Here is a 25,020-nt window from a genome sequence, read left to right on the forward strand (position 1 = left end):
TAGAGGTTGCTGAGGCTGCTCTGAATTTCTCTCCATTCTGGAACACTTCTCAGTAGGACCCACTCTAGTTCTTTTGTATTCTCCAGTGAGCAGCTCCAATTATCAAGGTAATCCACTGATGCTGAGTAAAAGCTTCTCACTGCACAATAAAAATCATCAGCTTTTATGTCACCAGCTTCAACAAGGGTGTCTAACTGTGTTTTGATGTCAGAGGGAATAAATGATTCCTCCAGCCTGGCCTGCAAGACATTTCTCAGATCATAAATGTGCAAAGCCACTTCTGTGACAGGTATATTGTCTTGATCTACTGTCTCCAATGCACGATGGAAAGCTGCAGTTCGCTTAAGTGCAAATCCAAGCCAAAGTTTTGTGCAAGGGTTGCTGAATGTGTCTTTTAGAAACTTTGGGCACTTTTCTTGAGAAAGAAAGTATGCACGTAGACCATCAAAAAGGTGCAGAATTCGTTCAAGAGATGAACCAAGAGAGAGGAAACGTGTGGTACCATGCTCCAGTAATTTCTGATAGTCCAGCTATACAAAGTCACAAAACTCCTTGAGCTCCTTTACGCGCACTTTATAGATATTAAAGTATTTGTATACCTTCACAGCAAAACACTCCAAATCAATTGGTAAGCAATCCACTGCTGTTTGCAGGGTATTGTGGATGATGTGTGCATTACAGCCAATGCCCAGAATATCCCTTCCTAGCTGAATTTGCAGCTTTCTCCAGATATTGCCTTTACCAGCTCTTTTAACACCGCCAAAGTTTGTTTCAGTGTTATCAGCACAAAGTGCAACTATTTTCTGAGCAAGGACATGTTTTTCAATGACATGGGAAATGTAGGCAGTTTGCAAATCCGATGTCTCACCTGGCAGAGATGAAAATTCAATGATCTTGACCTTTACACCCTCTAGTGGCTTGAAGTATCGCACAAGCACAGGGAACAATTTAATGTCTTTGTGGTTGGATGCATCCACAGTTAATGTGACAAAGGAGCACTTGTCCAAATCATGCTGAACTTCTTCCTCTGACAAAGGACAAAGAACATTGCATATTATAGCCTCAGATTAGTGCGAGCGGAAGAAAATTTTGGATCATACAATTTCTTTATCAATTTTGCAGTGCAGTAAGCTGTCCGAAAACTATGGCCATGAATAACAGAATGATATGCAAAAAGTCCTTCACTTGCATGCACTTTATCAGATTCGCAACTTTGCTTCACAAAAAAAAGCAATGGAAAAGCGAGCCCAGCAAATGTTGCATCTTAATTTACTTGCCTCTGATAGTGACTCTCTTTTGAGAAATTTAAACTTTTTTTGAAGATCGTCGTTAAATGTACACGCACGCTTCTTTGACATCTTTGCACCTGAGGCAAGCTAATCCGTCCTCTCATCTCATGTACTCTACACTTAACTGTGACGTCGGATTCCGCCTTCATTAACTGCAAGTTGATTAAGGAAATTGTGAATGGATGGAATTGTCCTTGTGTTTGCTGTTACAAGCTTTCGGAATCTATAATGTTTATTTCCACTAGATGGCGCTTGTGTACTTCAACACTCATTTATTTCAGTAACTTTTTGATCAGTCTAATCTGTATATTTTTATATTTCGACTATTTTATAATGCTTATTGTGATTTATATACTCAACTGTTGTATATTTGAGGAATATTTATTCTTTCTAAGAGTTTTCTTTGGTTATATTTAATTTTGCTCCCATCGTGCCTTTGTATGTCACTTCCTGTTTTGTCACGGAGAACGAGTCAGAACTGCGGTCCGAGTTTCACAGAGCAATTCTGCTGATCATATTGAATGATGTAATCATTGCAAAGTTTAAAGTATTTCTATTTAGAAGTCATCCGATAAAGAAGCTTCAAGATAACCCCCTCTCTTAGCTCATAAGCAGGCAAAAGTGGTATGTGGATGTATTTTCTGTTTATGTACGAGTTTAAAGTCATGTGTGTTTTACATGTAACTGAATGTATGACATGTTTGTTGTATATTCACCCTTTTTTACTCAGTTCTACGGTGTTGGTGTTGGAGTCTAAGTCCAGAACACATTAAACATCAGTTAAGGAACCTCAGCCTTCGCGGGCATAGTAGAACACTTTCTGCGTCGGTGAAGGCCAACTGCATCAGATCGTAAAGCTGCACGAGGAAATCGGCCATCAAGAGGTGCCACATGTTGAATGAGGGAAGTACAACATGAAAAGATTGCAATTGACTTGACTGAAGCAAGCAAAGGCTGAACAAGCAAGCACTTTTGAAGTTAGTGACTTGGAAGCAGCGCAAGGTCTTGTGAACTGTCACTGAAGTTTCAATTGCTCTGGTATTTCCATCATTCCCATTCTAAGATAAAGTTGGACATTTTTCTATTATCGTTTGACTTATTAAGAAACTAAAAGGGACTAAACAGATAAACAATTTTGCTACTATTAAATAAGACTAAAGTTTGAATTTTCTGTTGTATTCAAGTATTTGTGTATACTTCATCATTTAAGCGTGTTGATATTCACATTTTTTTTTTTTTTACAAGTTGAATTCATAGACTACTTCTTGACAGTTCTGTAGCTTGTTATCATTTACATGATTGGATCACATAAGTGTAGCTGAGATAACCGCTTTACACTAAACTTTAGATTGCTCTTTGAATATTCACATTATAGTGCAACACAGGTTTAGCATGTCAAACACAAGTGAAAATACATTGCTGGCTACTAAAGAAGTTAGCTATACAACCCCTACTGCACAAGACGTAGACAATGCAGAGCAGGTCATTCCATCAGAGCAGGCTGATATAACTGAACAAGTTGAAGTGGCTGCACAAGTACAACAACCTCAGGTGGACATAGATAATACACAGCTCTCAGATATTAGAAGAAGCCAGCGAGCACGCACGCTTACCGAGAAGGGTAAAACGCTGCAAGACGCTAGACTAAATGATCTGAAAAGAAGCTTTGAGCAGAAGTATAGAAGGTGGAAGTATCACATCAATGGTTTGAAAAGAGCCATTAAGAACAATGATGATGCAGAATTGATTTGTGAAGTTGTGAGCACCATTAATGCCACTCAGTCTGAGGTCGACCATATTTATGGTGATATAAGAAGCATCACAAGCCCTGAACCTGAAATTCGGAGGAAAAATGACACTTGCCTTGCCATTACTAGCACTGCAAATGAGAAGTCTCAAAGATTCCTCAACGGTGATCCTAAGGACATTCCCTGGCCTGATTCATATTCAGTGTTTGAAGCCACTGTGTCCAGCATCATCTCAGCAACCTCCAGTAAGTCAAAGTCTGTTTCCAAGATGTCCAGTAAATCTTACAGTGATTCTCTGCAGAAAAGACAAGAAGCGGCGGCTGAAGTAGCGGCTACTCAAGAAGTGATTAAAATAATGAAGACACAACATCAGCATGAAGAGGAAATTAGGAAACTGGAGGCAGAGGATGAAAGGTTAGCAGCAGAAAGAGAAGCTCAAGAAAGGGAAACCGAAGCGGAGAATGCAAGGAAAAGGGCTCAATTTATTTCAGAAAGCACTGTTAGAAAAATAAAGCTGGAAGAAAAGAAAAAAGAAGTGGAACGGTTGGAGGAACTAAAAAGACATAACGCAGCACAAGCAAGGCTGCAAGTTTATGCTGAAAGCATCAAAGGTGATGAGGGAGAACAGCGTTCTGCTCCTCTTCTTCAACAAAGGCAAGAACATTATGTTTTTCAACCAAGCGTTCCTTTTTCTCTCTCTCAGCCATTTACGCTCGCTCAAGACACTGCTCCTTTCAACCAACCCTCTTGTTCTTCTCAAAGGTTACCCCAAGCTCATATCTCTCAGTCACCTACATGGCCTGCTCCCAACGAAGCTTCTAATGATCTTGTGAAGGCACTGGCTGAAGCGATTACAGCCAATAGGATTCCAATTACAGAACCTGTTGTTTTTTCTGGAGATCCCCTGAAGTATAATGACTGGAAGCTGTCCTTCCAGACGTTAATTGATCGCAAGAACTTGCCATCACAAGAAAAGCTATTCTTTCTACGCAAGTATGTAGGTGGTCCTGCCAAGAGAGCGATTGAAGGACATTTTGTGGCTGGAACAGAAATGGCTTACACGGCAGCCTGGAACATCCTTGATGACCGGTTCGGCAATCCGTTCGTAGTTGGCAAATCTTACCGTGACAAAATACAGTCTTGGCACAAGATTGCTACCAAAGACAGCAAAGACCTCCAGGAATTTGTAGATTTCCTAAGCAGTGTTGAATCAGCAATGCCTTATGTACAAGGTTTACAAGCTCTGAATGACTGTGTTGAAAATCAAAGAATATTAGCCAAATTGCCAGACTGGTTGAGTTCACGTTGGAATAGAGCAGTCACCAAGTTTCAAGACGAATACAAAGGATTCCCAGATTTCAAATACTTTGTTGAATTTCTTAACAAGGAAGCTAGAATCGCATGCAATCCTATCACCTCACTGCAAGCGATAAAGCCAGCAGAGCAAGAAAGGTTCAAGCAATCAGATCAAGATCATTATAAGTTTCAGAGGAATCGCAACTCAAGTGCAAAGACATTCTCCACTAGTTCCAGTGAAAGGACTAGCCTTATGTGTGTCTTTTGTAAGAGATTAGGCCACACTCTCCATAAGTGTCGCAAATTTATGGAAAGACCAATTGAGGAAAGATTGAAGTTTGTACAGTCTGAGAAGTTGTGCTTTGGCTGTCTTAAGACTGGTCATAACTCCAGAAGCTGCACCTCTAGGAGTGTGTGTGAAAAATGTGAGAAGTGTCACCCAACAAGCCTACACCAGGACCGTGTAAATAAATACCCAGGACAAAGCTCTAGAATCAGTCAAGATCAGTTAAAGGTCAATCACGGATCTGCAGATAGAACAGCCGAATCACAGAAGGTACAAGAGTCTAAGCCTGTGACTTCAAACAGAGTAGTTCAAGAAAGGAACGGCACTCATACGTCATCAATCATTCCAGTATATGTCTCAACAACAGATGAACCAAGGAAGGAGATTTTAGTGTATGCCTTGCTTGATACTCAGAGCGACACTACTTTCATTTTAAAGGACACAGCTGAGACACTTGATATCAAGAAAGAGCCTGTCAAACTCAAGATTTCCACCATAACATCCAAAACGAAGGTGTTGTCCAGTCACAAATTGAATGGTCTACAAGTAAGAGGCATTCAGTCTGAAGTTAAAATCAAACTTCCAACAACTTATACTAGAGACTACATACCTGCAAATAGATCTCATATACCCACATGTGAAACCGCCAAAGAATTGGCCTCATCTAGAACATCTGGCAGATGAAATGGCTCCTGCACTTGACTGTGAAGTAGGTTTGTTAATAGGCTACAACTGCCCTCAAGCCTTACTTCCCAGGGATGTTCTCAGTGGCAATGAAGATCAGCCATTTGCACAAAGATCCGTGTTGGGTTGGAGTATCGTTGGATACAACCATGACGACAGTTATTATGAAGATGAAATCGGTGTGAGTCACAGGATTATCATGAAGCAAGTTCTACCAGCTTGTGATCCATCTCACAAACTCAAGTCTGAAGTCTGCTTTGTACAGAGGAACAAGGTTAAAGAGATGATCACTCCGGCAGAGATATTGAAGGTTTTTGAGTCAGACTTTGTAGAACGGGATAATGAGGAAGTCTCAACGTCGCAAGAAGACTTAAGGTTTTTGGCAAAATTGAATGAAGGCATTAAGCAAGTGCAAGATGGACACTATGAGATGCCATTGCCTTTTAAAGGTGAGAGGCCAGATTTGCCAAACAACAAAGCGTGTGCAGAGCATCGACTCAAATCCCTAGAGAAGCGTTTAAAGAGAGATGAACAGTACCAAAAGAACTACATGGCTTTCATGAAGGACATAATAGCAAGAGGCGATGCTGAAAGGGTCCCAGAGATGGAGTTAAGTAGTCTACCAGCATGGGATATACCTCACCATGGAGTATATAACCCACAGAAGCCAGGCAAGATTCGTATCGTCTTTGATTGCTCTGCAAGATTTCAGAATACTTCTCTGAATGAGCATCTACTGACTGGGCCTGACCTCACAAATACCCTTGTTGGAGTCTTGTGTCGTTTCCGGAAAGGGCAAGTAGCCATCATGTGTGATGTGGAGCGTATGTTCCACCAGTTCCACGTTTCTCCAAAGGATCGGGACTACCTCAGGTTCCTATGGTGGGAAGATGGAAACATGGAAGCCTCACCTTCAGTTTTTCGAATGAAGGTCCATTTGTTCGGAGCGGCCTCCTCGCCTGGATGTGCAAACTTCGGCCTCAAATACCTTGCCGTACAAGGTCAAGGCAAGTTTAATCAAGCCACAGTGAAGTTCATACAACGTAATTTTTATGTTGACGATGGCTTAGCGAGTGTGGACACTGAAGCAGAGGCAATCCAGCTTGTAAAGGAAGCCAGGGGTCTCTGCAATACCGGAAAGCTTCGCTTGCATAAATTCATCACCAACAGCAAGATGGTGATTGCCACAATTCCAAAGGAGGAATGTACTGAAGGGGCAACTGACTTTGACTTGACCCTAGGAGAACCTAAAGTAGAGAGGGCGCTCGGCATCCAATGGTGCGTGGCTTCAGACAAGTTCCATTTCAGAGTGTTAGTAAAGGAAAATCCTTTTACTAGAAGAGGTGTGCTGTCTACAGTTGCTTCCATTTTTGATCCTCTTGGATTCGTCGCTCCCTTCATTTTAGTTGGGAAAAGGACTCTACAAAAGATGTGTTAAGACAAGTTAGGCTGGGATGAGGTCATCACTTCCTGATGACCTCAAGCCGCATTGGGAAGCTTGGTTGCGAGACCTCCATAACCTGTCTTTGGTGAAGATACCACGTTGTTATGTGCCATCAACATTCAAGGATGTTCAACAATATGAGCTACACCATTTCTCAGACGCCAGTGTGTCAGGCTATGGAGTATGTTCATACCTCAGAGCTGTAACCAAGTCTGGAGAAGTCTACTGCACTCTTGTTATGAGTAAAGCTAGGGTTGCTCCAACAAAGGTAACAACAATTCCCAGACTGGAGCTCTCAGCTGCAGTGGTTGCCACAAGAACTGGTAATCTGCTCAAAAGAGAACTAGAATTGGATGGCATTCGTGAATACTACTGGACCGACTCCAAAGTTGTCCTTGGCTATATTAACAACGATGCACGACGTTTCCATGTATTTGTAGCCAACCGAGTTCAGCAGATCAGAACAAGCACTGAGACTAGTCAATGGAGATATGTGGCTTCAGAACAAAATCCAGCTGACCATGCCTCTCGTGGGCTCACCGTAAAGGAACTCATGGGATCGAACTGGTTTACTGGTCCAAGTTTCCTATGGCAAAGTGAACTCCCTAAGGATGACATTAAGGTGGGAGAAGTTAATGATGGAGACCCGGAACTCAAAAGGGCACAGGTTCTAATGACCAAGGCAAGGGAAGAGTGGTGTCTGTCAGATCGCTTGCAAAGGTTTTCAGATTGGAAGAGGGCAGTGAAAGCCATAGCAAGGCTCAAACGTTGTGTAAGGAGTGCGAAAGGTTTGGTAGAAAGATCCAACAATTCCACAACACTTGAAGAAAGGAAGGATGCTGAACAATTCATAATTCACATCGTTCAAGAAGAAGTGTTCAGTGACGAGATCAAGCATCTAAGACAAGGCAAGGAAGTTAATTCAAGTCTTTTCAACAAGCTGTACAAGTTAAGTCCGTTTATCGATGACCATGATGTCTTACGAGTGGGAGGACGATTAACACAGGCAGAGCTTCACTCTCATGTCAAGCATCCAGCCATTCTTCCTAAAGGACATCATATATCTCGTTTACTCATAAAACACTTCCATGAAAAGGTGCAACATCAAGGTCGTGGCATGACCATCAATGAAATCCGCTCCAATGGTATTTGGATTCTGGGATGCAGTAGCGAAGTTTCATCTCTCATCTACAAATGCATTAAGTGTAGGAAGCTGAGGAAATGCAATCAGGAGCAAAGGATGGCTGACCTGCCACCAGAAAGGATGGAAGCTACCCCTCCGTTCACCTATAGTGGCATGGACTGCTTCGGTCCGTTCTATGTTAAAGAGGGAAGGAAAGAGTTGAAGAGATACGGACTACTTTTCACCTGCATGTGTTCGCGAGCTGTTCATCTTGAGGTGCTGGATGATCTTAGTACTGATGTCTTTCTTAATGCACTGCGTTGTCTTATTGCTATACGTGGCAATGTAAGTCAGCTTTATAGTGATCAAGGTACCAACTTCGTGGGTGCAAAGGGAGAGTTCCTGAAGTTGATGAAGGGAATGGATCAAGAACGTGTGAAAGAGTTAGGCTGTACCTTTATCATGAACCCGCCTGCTTCCAGTCACATGGGTGGTGTCTGGGAGAGACAGATCCGGACTGTAAGGAGTGTACTAACGTCCATCCTAGACAAGTCTGCAGCAAGACTGGACAGTTCTTCCTTAAGAACATTCATGTATGAAGTAATGGCGATCGTAAATAGTCGACCATTGACCTCAGAGCACCTCAATGATCCTGTGGGACCAGAACCATTGACGCCGAATCATATACTAACAATGAAGTCCACCATCATTGCACCACCTCCTGGAGAGTTTGTGAGGGAAGATCTTTATCTTCAGAAAAGATGGAAAAGAGTTCAGTTTCTGGCAAATGAGTTTTGGACCAGGTGGAGGAAGGAATATCTGTTGAATCTGCAGCAGAGAAGTAAGTGGAATAAGAGCAGGAGAAACACCAAAATAAATGATATCGTTCTGCTTCAAGATGATTTGTCATCACGAAATCAGTGGAAGCTAGCTAAAGTGGTAGAAGTTTTCCCAGGATCTGATGGAATGGTGAGAAGACTTAAACTTCTTGTTAGTGATGCAACACTAGATAGCAAGGGTGCACGCACAAATAAGTCAGTCTACTTAGAAAGACCCATACACAAAACAGTGTTACTACTTGAAGGTGATTAAAAGGGTTAAGTTTGAAAAGTGTTTAACTGTGTATGTTAAACGTGTACAAATACTTATCCACTGAATGTTTATTAGTTCATGTTGAGTTACTGAGTATTTATAAAGTAAATTCTTTTAAGAATCACACATTGCGTGATGGTGGGAGTGTGTTTGCTGTTACAAGCTTTCGGAATCTATAATGTTTATTTCCACTAGATGGCGCTTGTGTACTTCAACACTCATTTATTTCAGTAACTTTTTGATCAGTCTAATCTGTATATTTTTATATTTCGACTATTTTATAATGCTTATTGTGATTTATATACTCAACTGTTGTATATTTGAGGAATATTTATTCTTTCTAAGAGTTTTCTTTGGTTATATTTTATTTTGCTCCCATCGTGCCTTTGTATGTCACTTCCTGTTTTGTCACGGAGAACGAGTCAGAACTGCGGTCCGAGTTTCACAGAGCAATTCTGCTGATCATATTGAATGATGTAATCATTGCAAAGTTTAAAGTATTTCTATTTAGAAGTCATCCGATAAAGAAGCTTCAAGATAACCCCCTCTCTTAGCTCATAAGCAGGCAAAAGTGGTATGTGGATGTATTTTCTGTTTATGTACGAGTTTAAAGTCATGTGTGTTTTACATGTAACTGAATGTATGACATGTTTGTTGTATATTCACCCTTTTTTACTCAGTTCTACGGTGTTGGAGTCTAAGTCCAGAACACATTAAACATCAGTTAAAGAACCTCAGCCTTCGCGTCATGACTAAGGGCGGGCATAGTCCTTCTGCCTTCTCTTATTGGATGGAAATTTTTTTTTTCTCTAAAATATACTATAAGGTGATTTGCTAGTTTTATTAGGTTATTCCGTATGAGAGGAGTACTCACGCTATCACTCAGCAAAAAAAAAAAAAAAAAAAAAAAAAAAAAATTATATATATTAACGATGAAATACGGGACTAAACAAGATTTTTTCATAATAAGTCGGGACACTAAAATTTGAGTTAAAATACGGGACTGTCCCGGGAAAAACGGGACGTCTAGTCACCCTAACTCAAGTACCATTACATGAATGAAATTTTACTTAAGTAGAAGTAAAAGTACCAGTCTAAAAATCTACTCAAGTAAAAGTAAAAAGTAGCTTGTTTAAAATTTACTCAGAGTAAAAAATACTTAGTTACATTTTAACAGTGGAGGGGAGGCAAAAATGGGACCAAGGGTGTCAGACTCAGTTCCTGGAGGGCCACAGTCCTGCACAGTTTAGATATAACCCTAATTAAACAAACCTGATCCAGCTAATTTAATCATTAGGCTTATTTGAAAACTACATGTGCTGGAGCAGGGTTAGAACTAAACTCTGCAGGGCCATATGGCCCTCCAGTAACTGAGTTTGACCCCCTGGCACAGACCTATTAATCTCAAACTAGCTGTTTTTAATTAAAGAAATCAGGTATTTAGAATAATAAGACATTTGGGCTGTTACCAGGCAAATCAGTATCAACAAACTCATCTTTTCAATGTAGACGAAATGCAGAAGCTTCATCGGAATTGGCATTTAGATGAATTTACACACTGTTTAGTGAAGGACAAGAATGCATTTAACCTGCAGTTACAAATGCATGATTAATGTTTTGATATACAAGGCATAAAATGTTGAATACTCGTTTGAAATGATAAGAAATTAATTATTTTAAAAAAAAATCAAAAGATACTTTAAATGTGAAATAAAAATGGCCAGTATGTGTCAGCAAGTCACTGTTAATAATTGAGTCACTGCAATTGAACCGAATCATTTAAACGGCTGATTCATTCAGAAACGAAACACTGTCATGTTGCTCAAAGACGCAAAACCGTGCTTTGGTGGCTGTGTTTGTAATTATTTTTTGTTGTAAAAATACAGCAAAAACAGGCAATTTGGTGTCTAAAATGCAAGTCTCTTAATTAACTTGTGTACTGACCTGTTGTAAAAAAATTATATATATATATACAGTATTGTTCAAAATAATAGCAGTACAATGTGACTAACCAGAATAATCAAGGTTTTTAGTATATTTTTTATTGCTACGTGGCAAACAAGTTACCAGTAGGTTCAGTAGATTCTCAGAAAACAAATGAGACCCAGCATTCATGATATGCACGCTCTTAAGGCTGTGCAATTGGGCAATTAGTTGAATTAGTTGAAAGGGGTGTGTTCAAAAAAATAGCAGTGTGGCATTCATTCACTGAGCTCATCAATTTTGTGAAGAATCAGGTGGCCCCTATTTAAGGATGAAGCCAACACTTGTTGAACATGCATTTGAAAGCTGAGGAAAATGGGTCGTTCAAGACATTGTTCAGAAGAACAGCGTACTTTGATTAAAAAGTTGATTAGAGAGGGGAAAACCTATAAAGAGGTGCAAAAAATGATAGGCTGTTCAGCTAAAATGATCTCCAATGCCTTAAAATGGTGAGCAAAACCAGAGACGTGGAAGAAAATGGAAGACAACCATCAAAATGAATAGAAGAATAACCAGAATGGCAAAGGCTCAGCCAATGATCACCTCCAGGATGATCAAAGACAGTCTGGAGTTACCTGTAAGTACTGTGACAGTTAGAAGACGTCTGTGTGAAGCTAATCTATTTTCAAGAATCCCCCGCAAAGTCCCTCTGTTAAAAAAAGGCATGTGCAGAAGAGGTTACAATTTGCCAAAGAACACATCAACTGGCCTAAAGAGAAATGGAGGAAAATTTTGTGGACTGATGAGAGTAAAATTGTTCTTTTTGGTCCAAGGGCCACAGGCAGTTTGTGAGACGACCCCCAAACTCTGAATTCAAGCCACAGTACACAGTGAAGACAGTGAAGCATGGAGGTGCAAGCATCATGATATGGGCATGTTTCTCCTACTATGGTGTTGGGCCTATTTATCACATACCAGGGATCATGGATCAGTTTGCATATGTTAAAATACTTGAAGAGGTCATGTTGCCCTATGCTGAAGAGGACATGCCCTTGAAATGGTTGTTTCAACAAGACAATGACCCAAAACACACTAGTAAACGGGCAAAGTCTTGGTTCCAAACCAACAAAATTAATGTTATGGAGTGGCCAGCCCAATCTCCAGACCTTAATCCAATTGAGAACTTGTGGGGTGATATCAAAAATGCTGTTTCTGAAGCAAAACCAAGAAATGTGAATGAATTGTGGAATGTTGTTAAAGAATCATGGAGTGGAATAACAGCTGAGAGGTGCCACAAGTTGGTTGACTCCATGCCACACAGATGTCAAGCAGTTTTAAAAAACTGTGGTCATACAACTAAATATTAGTTTAGTGATTCACAGGATTGCTAAATCCCAGAAAAAAAAAAAAAATGTTTGTACAAAATAGTTTTGAGTTTGTACAGTCATGTACAGTTGTACAGTACAGTAAAACTTGTACAGTTTTGATTTACTATATGAAATGATATAAATATGTACATTTTCTGACCCTATATCTTCAATTTTGTGATCATTCTCAAAGCGCTTTACAAGACTGAATCACACAGTGAAAGAACGCACTGTAAATGCGCGCGCACATTGTTAAAACAATAATGATATTATCGCAGACGATATATATCGCACACTCCGCACCAGTCTTTTTGGCTAATTTGTGCAAAACCTCTTGCTAAAATGTCAACGCTTCATTTTAACCACCAATGCAACGTTGCAATTATTTAGCTTGCGTCTAAATGCTTGTGAAGGGTTGATGTTGAGATTTTATTAGCTGCTAGTTTGGTCTCTCTAGGTAAGTACAGCTTACACTGCATAATAGAGCATAAATATGGCCAGGGGTTCACTTCATTTCCTTTGAGTTCAACTTCAGAATATGACGGGGTTTCGTTTTCAGCGGTGTCTGCACCACTAACGCCTGTTTTGTCCGTCTGCATCTTTCTTGTGATTTTAGCGCCAGTTTGTCCTGCCTCCTGCCTAGAATTTACTGACGTAGTTTCCAGGGAGCGAATTTTTTTTTTTTTTTTACTCAGTAATTAATGTGTTTTAAAATGTAGCGAAGTACAATACTTCAAACAAAATATACTTAAGTAAAAGTACAATTACAGATTTTAAAAATTACTTTAAAAAGTAGAAGTACACAAAAACGCTACTCAATTACAGTAACGCGAGTAAATGTAATTCGTTACTTTCCACCTCTGTTAAGAAATTACAGTTAAACTGACAAAAATGTTTTCTATGTGCTTGTGTACAAATAATTGTTTTTCTATTTGGTTTTCTCAAAAAAAATAACTTGTTTCAGTTCTCTGTTTAATCTCTCTCCTATATGTTGCTGGCTCATTAATATGCAACATACAATTACCATACTGGACAGAAATGCAAATTTAAAAAGGACTAGTATCTATTAAGTTCAGGATATCTCTGGTCTAAAAAGTTACTAGTAACTAAAAAATAAGTACTACTTCTATTTTTTTTTCTAGTTCTTATTCCAATAGTGACTAGTGTCTAATGATTAAGTACTAGTATCTAATGAATAAGCACTGGTAACTTTACAAAAGAATACTAGTAGCTAAAGAATAATCATTAGTACCTCAGGAATAAGTACTAGTAACATGAAAAAAGATACTAGTACGGTTTATAGATTAAATGTTACCCTGGCTTGCCATACCACGCTTAAAGGCTGTGTTGCAGGGTTCATTTGTCAAAAAAATTGTGCAATTTGCTAGTTGGTAATAAACATTTAAACTGTTATCCATTGTATTTTATGTTGTTGGGTATCACAAAACAGAATATAATACAAAAAAGTAGGTACTAGCTTACAGCGATTTGCAACGATTTTCCTTTCCCCCACAATGCATTGCATTACGTCACCTTGGGGAGAGAATTTACCCAAGCCCACCTTGAGAGCATTGAGAGTGACTAGAGAGACGAGTTGTAGACAAGAGTATTCAGATAGCGAGGATTATAGATAAATAATCCTCTCTATTTGTTTCTATGTTTTGCCAATGGATATACATCCTGTGGTAACTAGGATTTACACAAGCTCCAGTCTGGATCCAGAACACCTGAGAAGAGATGATGCTGACCCTCAGAGGACCTCAGATGATGCTAACCCTGAATCAACAAACAGAACTAATAAATATTGCTACAAGTGTGACTGCATCATATAACAATTATTAATTAATAATATTAATAATGTTCATCGTCTAGCTGACTACATCTTGTATTAATTTTTTCTAAAAATCCTGTCAAACGTGCACAAACTGACAGTCACCACCATAAGCTACTACTAAATATTGTAGAAACATAACTTTCTGTAAAGTTGCTTTGTAACGGTTCGTACTGTAAAAAGCACTATACAAATAAACTTGAATTGAATTGAATTGAATTGAATACCAGCTTCACCAAATTATATGATTTGCAATTGTACTCTAGAGTTTGTCATTCCCGATCCCCTGTAATCATAACTAAAAACTAAAATTTTTGTTTTTTTTTGTTTTGCTGAAATGTAGGCAATCTATGAAGGTTTTGGTTGTAATGTCAGCATATATGGTTTCTATCAGGCAATATTAACCTAGCAATTTTGCAAGGAAACCACGATCCTTGTTTGAAGTCAGCACATGGAAAGCTACAGAGCTTCTGCAATTTTTACTTTATGTAACCCTTGATATATAATACTGTTTTACTTCTTTAGTCACGTTTCTTTAAAACCTGATACTGCCCCTTTAAGAGGTTGGGTAGTTCGTATGGGGACTGGGGAGAGAGTGCACAGCAGTAGCGCGAGTGAATGTGCAGGAAGCACGGACATAAATGCATAGCGAGTGAGTAATTGAGACTTTGCTGATTACAATAAGTATTTATATTGCGAATAGTCTTTTGAATAGCTGATTTATTGTTTGTCAGTTGGGAGGTTGAATTTGAAACACTGTGGAAGAGAAGTTGAAGACGTTTTCTGAGACATTGTGAGTGTATTCTGTTTGTAACGAAATATTTTGTTGTCATGTTGTGTTTTATTTGAGCAAAACCATTCAGAATGTATTCATGTCAAAGAAAATGTGGTTAAATCGTTCATGTGGGAGTGAAGATTAGGGCACCTAAGCATAGCATCATAATGCTAGTTTTGCTATTCAAGGAGAGCACGAGGTGTGCAATGCTTGCGTTTTTTTTCACATGTTGAGTGAATTTGCGAATGTATACACCTGTAACTCTTAAACTGATTTAGGTAAAAGTGTATTGTTAGCTCTCAAATTGAAAAAAAAAAAAAGATTAAAAGCAGGTTCACTAGCTAGGACCACACCACAGACAAGCTATGGAATTGGGGAAGAGTAGAAAGAGGATGAAGGGGTCGAGGGAATGGGAGGATGGTCAAGTTGATCAGGGTATCTTGAATTGATGGCTCAGGGAGACTCAGGGTTGGGGTACCGTCTCTAGCATATATTTAGGCCAGACAATGAGGACCCCTGATATAAATATAATGTGGGATAAGTTTGACTGAAGGGATGAGGAAGGGTGGGTTCAAGAGAACCAGACTAACAGAGCAGCATGAGGTGGCCCAGTATATATATGGAGGTTTTGGAAGTCAGGTGATTGTTTGAGGCGTGGCATTGCTCCCAAACTTTAGTTAATGACATAATTTTTATTATTGGGTGAACTATCCCTTTAAGTGATTTATGTAACCATTAATTGACAGTGGTGGTTGTTTTCTATGGCCATGAAAATATCGGTTGCACTTTATTTTACAGTACGTGTACTTATAGTGTACTTACATTGTATTTATCTAAGAAAGTTCTGGTAATACAAGGTAACTACATGGGGTAGGGTTAGGTTTAGGGTAGGTTCAGGGTTAGTACCTAGTTATTACATAGTTATTTTAATTACTATAATAAGTACATAGTATGTACATGGGGAACAGGACTGTAAAATAAAGTGCTACCAAAATATCCTTTCTGAGAGTTTATATGAACTTACGCTGAATGTTCGATGGATGAACAGATAAGTTGATGGCAATTTAATCTTGCTACAGCTACTACTGTAATTGTAATCAAGTGAAAGTGAAAGTGAAGTGACATTCAGCCAAGTATGGTGACCCATACTCAGAATTTGTGCTCTGCATTTAACCCATCCGAAATGCACACACACAGAGCAGTGAACACACACACACACACACACACTGTGAACACACACCCGGAGCAGTGGGCAGCCATTTATGCTGCGGCGCCCGGGGAGCAGTTGGGGGTTCGATGCCTTGCTCAAGGGGCACCTAAGTCATGGTATTGAAGGTGGAGAGAGAACTGTACATGCACTCCCCCCACCCACAATTCCATCCGGCCCGAGACTAGAACCCACAACCCTTCGATTGGGAGTCCAACTCTCTAACCATTAGGCCACGACTTCCCCATCATTTATATACATTTCCCCTTTGAGCTCATTTCCCCATATTATGGTATTTGTATGCTCTAGTACAAAAAACAAAATACATAAAACTTAAAGATTGTTTTAATATGGAAGTGGAACTTAACAAAAAAGTCGGCTATGCTATACAAATAAATAAAAAATATCTTGGCCAACATTATTATTCCTACACTTTTCAAAATTGTAACATTTATGTTCATGCAGTCTCTCATTAACTTTATAAATAATTCACCATTAACCTCAAACAGATTTCAGCAATTCAACAATATCAAAAGCTCTTAACAACCTTTTAATTGGACAAAAGTCAAAGAATAGGTAACTTTAAAACATTAAGAATATAATTATCAAGTTCAAATGTGGTACTAAAAAGTTAACATTCATTCTGTATTTAGCTTGCTGTGAGCTGAAGTGTGATATTGATGCATTCAGCTCATGTAAACCAGTTTAGCTCATCAGATAATGCAACACGTCTGGTCTGTTTGTGGTTCCACAACATGCACAAATTGTCAGTCTATCTGGTAATTAGTGGCCATATGAAAAAATATATATATATATAATGTATGCCTATATTTAAAAAAATATAAGTTGTTCACTGAATGTACACTGAGAAAAACACAATTACAGTTTTTATAAAAAAGTCTACAACAAGCCCATTTAACCAAATACAGTTTATTGAACATTTTTAGCAAGCAGTGGTGAACATTAGCATGCTGCTGCAAATACTACTAATACTAATAATAAAATAATGAAATTGTATGGAATGAAAGTTTGTTCATGTTTTACACTTAAGTAAACAGAATAAACAACATTTTTACAATATCTGATATTGCCAATATGTATTATGTCGCATTGCCATAAAAGATTGATTATAGCAAACCACAACAATGTTGTTCAGTAATGTGATGCAACAAAATTTTGTAAATGAAAGAAAAAGATATATGTGTGTGTGTGTGTGTGTGTGTGTGTGTGTGTGTGTGTGTGTGTGTGTGTGGGTGCTAAAGCACTAAAATTTACACTTAAAAATAGTTTGTTGAATTTTGTGGAACCGGTTACATTAAAAGCACTTAGTTCAGCTAAGGGCAAAACATACATTTCTTGGTCTTGGTTGGTTTTTTGAATAGAGCACAGTTTAAGTCACTTCTTATTCCAGTGCTTTTCAACTCAAACATAGTCTGACACTTGAGATTGGGTTTAATGTTTTTGACAACAGTGACACTAAACGTCTCGTATGGAGGAATCAGCACCTCTCCTTCAAATGGAAGCCTAGAATAATTTGCAATATCAGCACCTTCACAAGTGTGGATTACAAAACAAGTTACATTTCCAAAACCTTGTGCCCTGCCAGCATAAACAGTGGTGGATGTAAATGAGCCAAAACGAACTGCTGTAAAATCAGGCACATTAAATTTAACATTTGTACCACGATAAGTTGTATAGCATTGATTTTTTTTCTTCAGACTCTGTATCGCATCTGTTAACAGAAAGTGAAGTGAATACCATTTGTATGTCTTGGCTGTGTAGGTTTGTTTGCCATTACGAGTGTCATTGTTGAGTTTAATATATATTTTAGAAATTGGGTCAGTGTACACCCAGATAGCCATTTTTCTAAATCTACTGAAAATATTCAAACTACGGGTAACATTCTTTTTAGCCTGATTCCAAGCATTTCTAAAATCAGGTGACTTATTGAGTTCCTCCTTCAGATATTTAGTTATCACACAATATGCCATTTTCAAATTACAGCCCTTATATTGGTCATCAACTGAATTCAGTGCCATATCCAGTGGAAATATCTGTCCTTCAACAGCTGTTCTGTGATCCTGCAGCAACAGGAATCATAATGATCAATCATCAGTATTCATGTCTGTAATATTCATACTAGAACACAAGCTTACCTGTCCTAGAGTAGCTAAAATGAGAAGAAGAGCTTCAATGATCAGCAGCATCTTGATTCAGGCGAATCCCTCAGATTCTCTAATAGATCTGGTGAAGATCAGATGCTGGAAGACAAGAAACACAACAACAGCCTTTTCTCAAACACTGAACCAGTAACAATATGTACATTGACCTTTTATGTGAACACTAAACTTACCTGAGGATACTTTTCTCTTTTGTTGTCAGAATATGTTTTTCTTATTGTTATTTTTCAGGAGTTTAGGAGCAAGAGTGAGAGGAGAAGATCAGAAAAGTCAGTCACTCACAGCCAGATGACAACGACTCTTCAAACCAGGAGAGGAGGAAAGTGTCCGTTTTATATATATACCTGATAGTGTGTGTGTGTGTGTGTGTGTGTGTGTGTGTGTGTGTGCGTGTGTGTGTGTGTGTGTGTATGTGTGTTTGCTGAGAAATAATAGTGTTATTGTAATGCATCTAGCTCATCTAAATGGTTAAGACCATTAGCACTTGTGAAGATCTGGTGTTTGTGTGGTTTCACACCGGACAAACTCTTGAGTGTCTGTCTAACATGAATGTTTGAATTACATTCAAACTGATCTCCTCAAAATGTGCAATAATGGTACATATGTATGTGTATGTTAGCAGGATATCCAATCTCTTCTCCAACTCCTAAACCGTACATTCAAAAGAAATAAACATAACAAATTGAACATTTATGAATTAACCAAGTCATATTTCATACAAGTTCACCAACAAAACAGTTAAGACACATATCAGTATGTTTTTATAGACACTAAAATTCCTTTACACAACTAATATTGTCATATGTATGTATGTGTGTGTGTGTGTGTGTGTGTGTGTGTGTATATATATATATATATATATATATATATATATATATATATATATATATAAAATGAATGGTCAAGGAGCTGATTTAGCTGACAGTGATGTGTTCTTTAACTATTAGCCATTAGTGTCCATTTCTGCTTTATGATGGAGAGAGAAGAATTACAACTGATCCTTCTAGTTCAGATTCATTTTTTTCAGATTTGGGGTAACACAAGCTAAATTTACTCAAATAGAAAAGTATTACAAATGCTGTGAGCTCAAACAGTGCTAAAGTAATCCTGATGCATCAAGCTGATGCAACACTTCTGTGTGGTCAGGGTCTGTGTGGTTTCAAGAAGAACAACCTTTCTGTTCCCGTCTAAGATGAGTAATAGGCTCAAGTATAAAATCTTAGATATATTTCACATGCATTACTCAAAAGTGTTAATTAAATCATTAAATAGAGGAAAGCTTTTCTATAAAATTAAAGTTTGTTATAAGAGGCCTAGAAACACTTTTTTTTTTTTAAATATCTTATTGAACAAACCTAAATCATTGGATTTCTCGTTTTTTTACTATTGATATGACTATTTTTCATTTATCTGCTAGATAGCAACATTTTTTGAGTGAAATGAGATGAACACTTCTGAAGAGACTCATCATTGCACAGGTCTGAGCTCATAGAGACGCCCCCAAAACAAAACCAGCTTCATTCTTCTGCAAAATGAAAACCACAAAAACTCTTCTCGAACTCAACCATGACTAAGATGGAAAAAAGTAACATTCATATTTAAAAAAAATCACTTCAGAGTTCATTGAATAAACATAACACTCCAAATGAAGCAAATATGTTTAGCAGTTAGTGTGCTGTTGCTGGCAGTCAGCTAAATAGCAAGCACTAAAAATAGTCAGTGATGCGATACCAAAAAACAAAAAACAAAAAAAGAGTTAAGTGTAAATGAAGTAATACATTTCAAACACATACAAATTCACACTGAGGGCACTGAATTGGGTCACTTGAAAATTTTTTTTAGGACAAAGAATTGTTGAGCTAAACCAAGACAGACAAATGTTGGAACTGGTGCACTATAAATTCATAAATGTAAGCCCTTTGTTCAGTAGGCCTACTTTTATTGTGAGTTTTAGTACTTTTTTTTGGTCTTGTTTGGTTTCTTGAATAGAGCACAGTTCAGGTTACTTTGTGTTCCAGAGCTTTTCAAAGTGAACACAGTTTCACACCAGAGATCAGGCTGATCAGCTTTTTTCTTAACAGCAGTGAATTTAAACATCTCATATGGAGGAATCAGCACTTCTTTCTCATGAGGAAGCTTAGAATATTTTGTCAAAAGAATTTCTTGTTTTGGTAGTTTTTCTTTTCATTACGTACAGCATTATTGAAATCCTCATATATGTTAAACATAGAACTAGTATACACATAAAGAGCGATCAAATGATTCTTTTTCAAGTTTGTCACATCTCCATGTTCCTTGTAACTATTTTCAGCATGTTTCCAAGCTTTTGCAAAATTAGATTGCATTTCTTCTTCTAGATATTTGTTCTTCACCAGATTCGCCATTTTCTTTGTACAGCTTTCATATTGGTCATCAACTGAATTCAGTGCCATATCCAGTTTCACTTCTGCACCAGCAGCTGCTCTGTGATCCTACAGCAACAGGATTCATAATGATCAATCATCAGTATTCATGTCTGTAATATTCACACTAGAACACAAGCTTACCTGTCCTAGAGCAGCTAAAATGAGAAGAAGAGCTTCAGTGATCAGCAGCATCTTGATTCAGTCGAACCCATCAGATTCTCTAATAGATCTAGTGAAGAGCAGATGCTGGAAGACAAGAAATACAAAAATGTCCCACAAATACTAAAATATATAATGGAAAAAAAATGCGTACTTAGATTGTTTAATTAAAATGTTTACCACTTTTATAACTTTTTTCTGACAGATAGCAGATGTTTTTTGAGAGAGAATAAAAAAAAAATCACTTAAATCTGTGATGTTCACTCGACCTTTATACGAAATCTAAACTTACCTGAAAACTCTGTTGTCTCTTTTTGTCCGATTCTGTGTTGTCTTTTCAGTTTTTTTCAGCAGCTCAGAAGCAACATCAGCACGAGAAGATCAGAAGTTCATCGACAGGATGACAATGACACTTCAAACTAAGAGATGAGAAAGGTGCCTTTTTATATCAATGAACATCCACGTCAATAGAATGATTATGATGCATCTAGGCCATCTAAATGGTTTCTTCTGATTATCACTTGTGAAAAGCTGGTCTGTATGTGTGGTTTCATACTGGACAAACTCTTGAGTTCATATCTGTCTAAGATGAATGTCAGATTTTTATCAACATCTGATATATACCTGCCCAATTTAAATTTAGATTTCATTGCCATACAGGGGTTCACTAACTACATTTCATTAAAACCCTCTGCTTTATGCAATTTTCAGATTTCTGATACTTCAAAGCTAATTTTCACATTCAGAAATATATTTCACTGTGCGATCAGTATAGAGCTGAATTAGTCTTGTTGCATTAAACTCATCTGATAACGCAACACTTGTAAGGGCCTGTGATTTCATGGTTGACTAACTCTCAGTTCCTCAAGATAAACATATATATATATATTATAATAATGACCTTAATTCACACATATTTAAAGTTCATATAAGAACTAAGTGAAGTGATGTGAAGTGACGTGGGGACCCATACTTGCAATTTGTGCTCTGCATTTAACCCATCCAATTGCACGCGCACACACGCACACACACACACATACTCATGGATGCTTGTTTTTGTGAAAAGTGGGGACATACAGTATTGTTCAAAATAATAGCAGTACAATGTGACTAACCAGAATAATCAAGGTTTTTCGTATATTTTTTTATTGCTACGTGGCAAACAAGTTACCAGTAGGTTCAGTAGATTCTCAGAAAACAAACAAGACCCAGCATTCATGATATGCACGCTCTTAACGCTGTGCAATTGGGCAATTAGTTGAATTAGTTGAAAGGGGTGTGTTCAAAAAAATAGCAGTGTGGCATTCAATCACTGAGGTCATCAATTTTGTGAAGAAACCGGTGTGAATCAGGTGGCCCCTATTTAAGGATGAAGCCAACACTTGTTGAACATGCATTTGAAAGCTGAGGAAAATGGGTCGTTCAAGACATTGTTCAGAAGAACAGCGTACTTTGATTAAAAAGTTGATTAGAGAGGGGAAAACCTATAAAGAGGTGCAAAAAATGATAGGCTGTTCAGCTAAAATGATCTCCAATGCCTTAAAATGGAGAGCAAAACCAGAGAGACGTGGAAGAAAACGGAAGACAACCATCAAAATGGATAGAAGAATAACCAGAATGGCAAAGGCTCAGCCAATGATCACCTCCAGGATGATCAAAGACAGTCTGGAGTTACCTGTAAGTACTGTGACAGTTAGAAGACGTCTGTGTGAAGCTAATCTATTTTCAAGAATCCCCCGCAAAGTCCCTCTGTTAAAAAAAAGGCATGTGCAGAAAAGGTTACAATTTGCCAAAGAACACATCAACTGGCCTAAAGAGAAATGGAGGAACATTTTGTGGACTGATGAGAGTAAAATTGTTCTTTTTGGGTCCAAGGGCCACAGGCAGTTTGTGAGACGACCCCCAAACTCTGAATTCAAGCCACAGTACACAGTGAAGACAGTGAAACATGGAGGTGCAAGCATCATGATATGGGCATGTTTCTCCTACTATGGTGTTGGGCCTATTTATCGCATACCAGGGATCATGGATCAGTTTGCATATGATAAAATACTTGAAGAGGTCATGTTGCCCTATGCTGAAGAGGACATGCCCTTGAAATGGTTGTTTCAACAAGACAATGACCCAAAACACACTAGTAAACGGGCAAAGTCTTGGTTCCAAACCAACAAAATTAATGTTATGGAGTGGCCAGCCCAATCTCCAGACCTTAATCCAATTGAGAACTTGTGGGGTGATATCAAAAATGCTGTTTCTGAAGCAAAACCAAGAAATGTGAATGAATTGTGGAATGTTGTTAAAGAATCATGGAGTGGAATAACAGCTGAGAGGTGCCACAAGTTGGTTGACTCCTTGCCACACAGATGTCAAGCAGTTTTAAAAAACTGTGGTCATACAACTAAATATTAGTTTAGTGATTCACAGGATTGCTAAATCCCAGAAAAAAAAAATGTTTGTACAAAATAGTTTTGAGTTTGTACAGTCAAAGGTAGACACTGCTATTTTTTTGAACACACCCCTTTCAACTAATTGCCCAATTGCACAGCGTTAAGAGCGTGCATATCATGAATGCTGGGTCTTGTTTGTTTTCTGACAATCTACTGAACCTACTGGTAACTTGTTTGCCACGTAGCAATAAAAAAATATACTAAAAACCTTGATTATTCTGGTTAGTCACATTGTACTGCTATTATTTTGAACAATACTGTACCATAGGCGTAATGGTATTTATACTGTAGAAACTGTATATTCAATGGCCCTACATCAACCCTAACCCTAACCCTCACAGGAGACTTTTGTGCATTTTTACTTTCGCAAAAAACCGAATTCTGTATGATTTATAAGTGTTTTGAAAAATGGAGACATGGGTTATGTCCTCATAAGTCGCCCTCTCCTTGTAATACCTGTGTCATACAAAGTTGTGTCCTGATATGCCACAAAAACAAGCACACACACAAACACACACACACACACACACACCTGCTCAACCTGAGATTGGAACCCATGACCTTCGGTTAACAAGTCCGACTCTAACTATTAGGCCACATTAGGCTACGACTGCCTAAGAAGACTAAGTACATTTATTTAATTTCTGCTTGCTAGCAACATTATTTCTGACTGAGTGTAATGAGATAAACACTTAAGAAGAGACTCATCATTGCATCATCAGTCTTAGCAGTTATTGCTCATTTAAAGTGTTTATGAATCCACCAACAGCTAAACCACAAGCTACACCCTTTTCAACAATGAAAACCACAAAAACTCCAACATCACAGAATCTCTTCTCAATCTCCAACATGACTAAGATGAAACTTCAATTAGTATTAAAACACTTAATTCAACAAAAAGAAAAAAACTTTTGGTGTTGATTAAATGTTATTGTTGCAAGAAGTATTGCACTCAGAAAGTCATTTAGCAGTTAGTATGTATTGCCAGCAGTAAAAATAACAAAAAAAATGTTCAGTGATGCATAGGGGTATAACGATAGGCATGTATTCGTACCAAACGGTTTCAGTTTGAACTAATGAAGTATTTATTTATTTTCAGGAAATGCAAATAATTAATGCCGTTTTGACATCCGTTAATGTGACAGGACAGATCGCTGCATAAAAGCCTTGGAGAGCCGCTACTGGGATGCTTGGTGTATAAACCCAACACAAGCACTGACCCCAGTGCTGCGATCAGCTCCGGTGTCTGAGTCGTGAGTGGAGCTCGAGTGAACGTGATCATTTCACTTCCTCTCTACTACTAGTTTGAATGCAAATAAACCTGTCTGAACATCTCATGCCTCATTAAATGCTCAATTATATTTTTCAACTGTGAAAAGACATCAACAAAACAGTGTGGAAATAAAATTTCACTTATCATTTCACATTATAGAAACAGCCTTTGTGCCACAGACGCATTGTAGGCTACTCTCACAGGAAACATTCCTCATCCTCTGTAAAATGCGTTTCACACATCTGAATATTGTGTTTGAACTGTTCTAAAATAGTGTTGTAGATTACAAAACAATTTTTCGTTCAAAAATATTTTACTCTGTTACGATCAGGATAAGATGATTCAAATTAGCCAAAATTGACTTTTGAGTTCAGATTCTTATTTTCAGATTTGCGGTACCTCAAAGCAAATTTTCACATTCAGAAATGTATTTCAGGCCCTGTGATATCAAATAGAGCTGAAGTAATCTTGATGCATCAAGCTCATCTGAT

At 38.1% G+C, this 25,020-nt stretch overlaps 3 protein-coding genes and 2 long non-coding RNA genes across 5 annotated transcripts; 4 read left to right on the forward strand and 1 right to left on the reverse strand.

The window, feature by feature from the left end:
* The first annotated feature begins 1,490 nt into the window (after window positions 1-1,490).
* LOC113048957 (uncharacterized) lies at window positions 1,491-5,328 on the forward strand. Its single transcript, XM_026210944.1, has 2 exons — window positions 1,491-1,913; window positions 2,020-5,328. Exon 2 carries the CDS (start codon window positions 2,682-2,684, stop codon window positions 5,301-5,303), a length of 2,622 nt encoding a protein of 873 aa, XP_026066729.1. The 5' UTR covers window positions 1,491-1,913; window positions 2,020-2,681; the 3' UTR covers window positions 5,304-5,328.
* A 1,418-nt stretch (window positions 5,329-6,746) lies between these two features.
* Window positions 6,747-9,656, forward strand: LOC113048964 (uncharacterized). The gene is made up of 2 exons (XM_026210955.1): window positions 6,747-9,536; window positions 9,643-9,656. The coding sequence occupies exon 1, from the start codon at window positions 6,758-6,760 to the stop codon at window positions 8,960-8,962; it is 2,205 nt and encodes a 734-aa protein (XP_026066740.1). The 5' UTR covers window positions 6,747-6,757; the 3' UTR covers window positions 8,963-9,536; window positions 9,643-9,656.
* Window positions 9,657-14,670: 5,014 nt separating this feature from the next.
* On the forward strand, window positions 14,671-19,078 carry LOC113048984 (uncharacterized). Its single transcript, XR_003276560.1, has 3 exons — window positions 14,671-14,735; window positions 14,818-14,876; window positions 18,477-19,078. It is a non-coding gene; the product is annotated as an uncharacterized LOC113048984 (long non-coding RNA).
* Window positions 16,451-18,557, reverse strand: LOC113048974 (NAD(P)(+)--arginine ADP-ribosyltransferase 1-like). The gene is made up of 3 exons (XM_026210966.1): window positions 18,419-18,557; window positions 18,222-18,326; window positions 16,451-18,146 (listed from the first exon to the last, which is right to left on the reverse strand). Exons 2-3 carry the CDS (start codon window positions 18,270-18,272, stop codon window positions 17,400-17,402), a joined length of 798 nt encoding a protein of 265 aa, XP_026066751.1. The 5' UTR covers window positions 18,273-18,326; window positions 18,419-18,557; the 3' UTR covers window positions 16,451-17,399.
* A 2,039-nt stretch (window positions 19,079-21,117) lies between the features above and the next one.
* Window positions 21,118-24,591, forward strand: LOC113048979 (uncharacterized). Its single transcript, XR_003276559.1, has 2 exons — window positions 21,118-21,244; window positions 24,356-24,591. It is a non-coding gene; the product is annotated as an uncharacterized LOC113048979 (long non-coding RNA).
* The last annotated feature ends 429 nt before the right edge of the window (window positions 24,592-25,020 follow it).

The sequence above is a fragment of the Carassius auratus genome, chromosome 3 (assembly GCF_003368295.1).
Source record: "Carassius auratus strain Wakin chromosome 3, ASM336829v1, whole genome shotgun sequence".
Lineage (NCBI taxonomy): Eukaryota > Metazoa > Chordata > Actinopteri > Cypriniformes > Cyprinidae > Carassius > Carassius auratus.

Excerpts from the sequence above, each read along its gene's own strand:
- LOC113048957 (XM_026210944.1), top strand. The coding sequence starts at position 2,682 with ATGTCAAACACAAGTGAAAATACATTGCTGGCTACTAAAGAAGTTAGC.
- LOC113048964 (XM_026210955.1), top strand. The coding sequence starts at position 6,758 with ATGAGGTCATCACTTCCTGATGACCTCAAGCCGCATTGGGAAGCTTGG.
- LOC113048974 (XM_026210966.1), bottom strand. The coding sequence starts at position 18,272 with ATGCTGCTGATCATTGAAGCTCTTCTTCTCATTTTAGCTACTCTAGGA. Across the intron at positions 18,147-18,221 it reads TTTTAGCTACTCTAGGACAG|GATCACAGAACAGCTGTTGA; the intron begins GTAAGCTTGTGT and ends CTGTTGCTGCAG.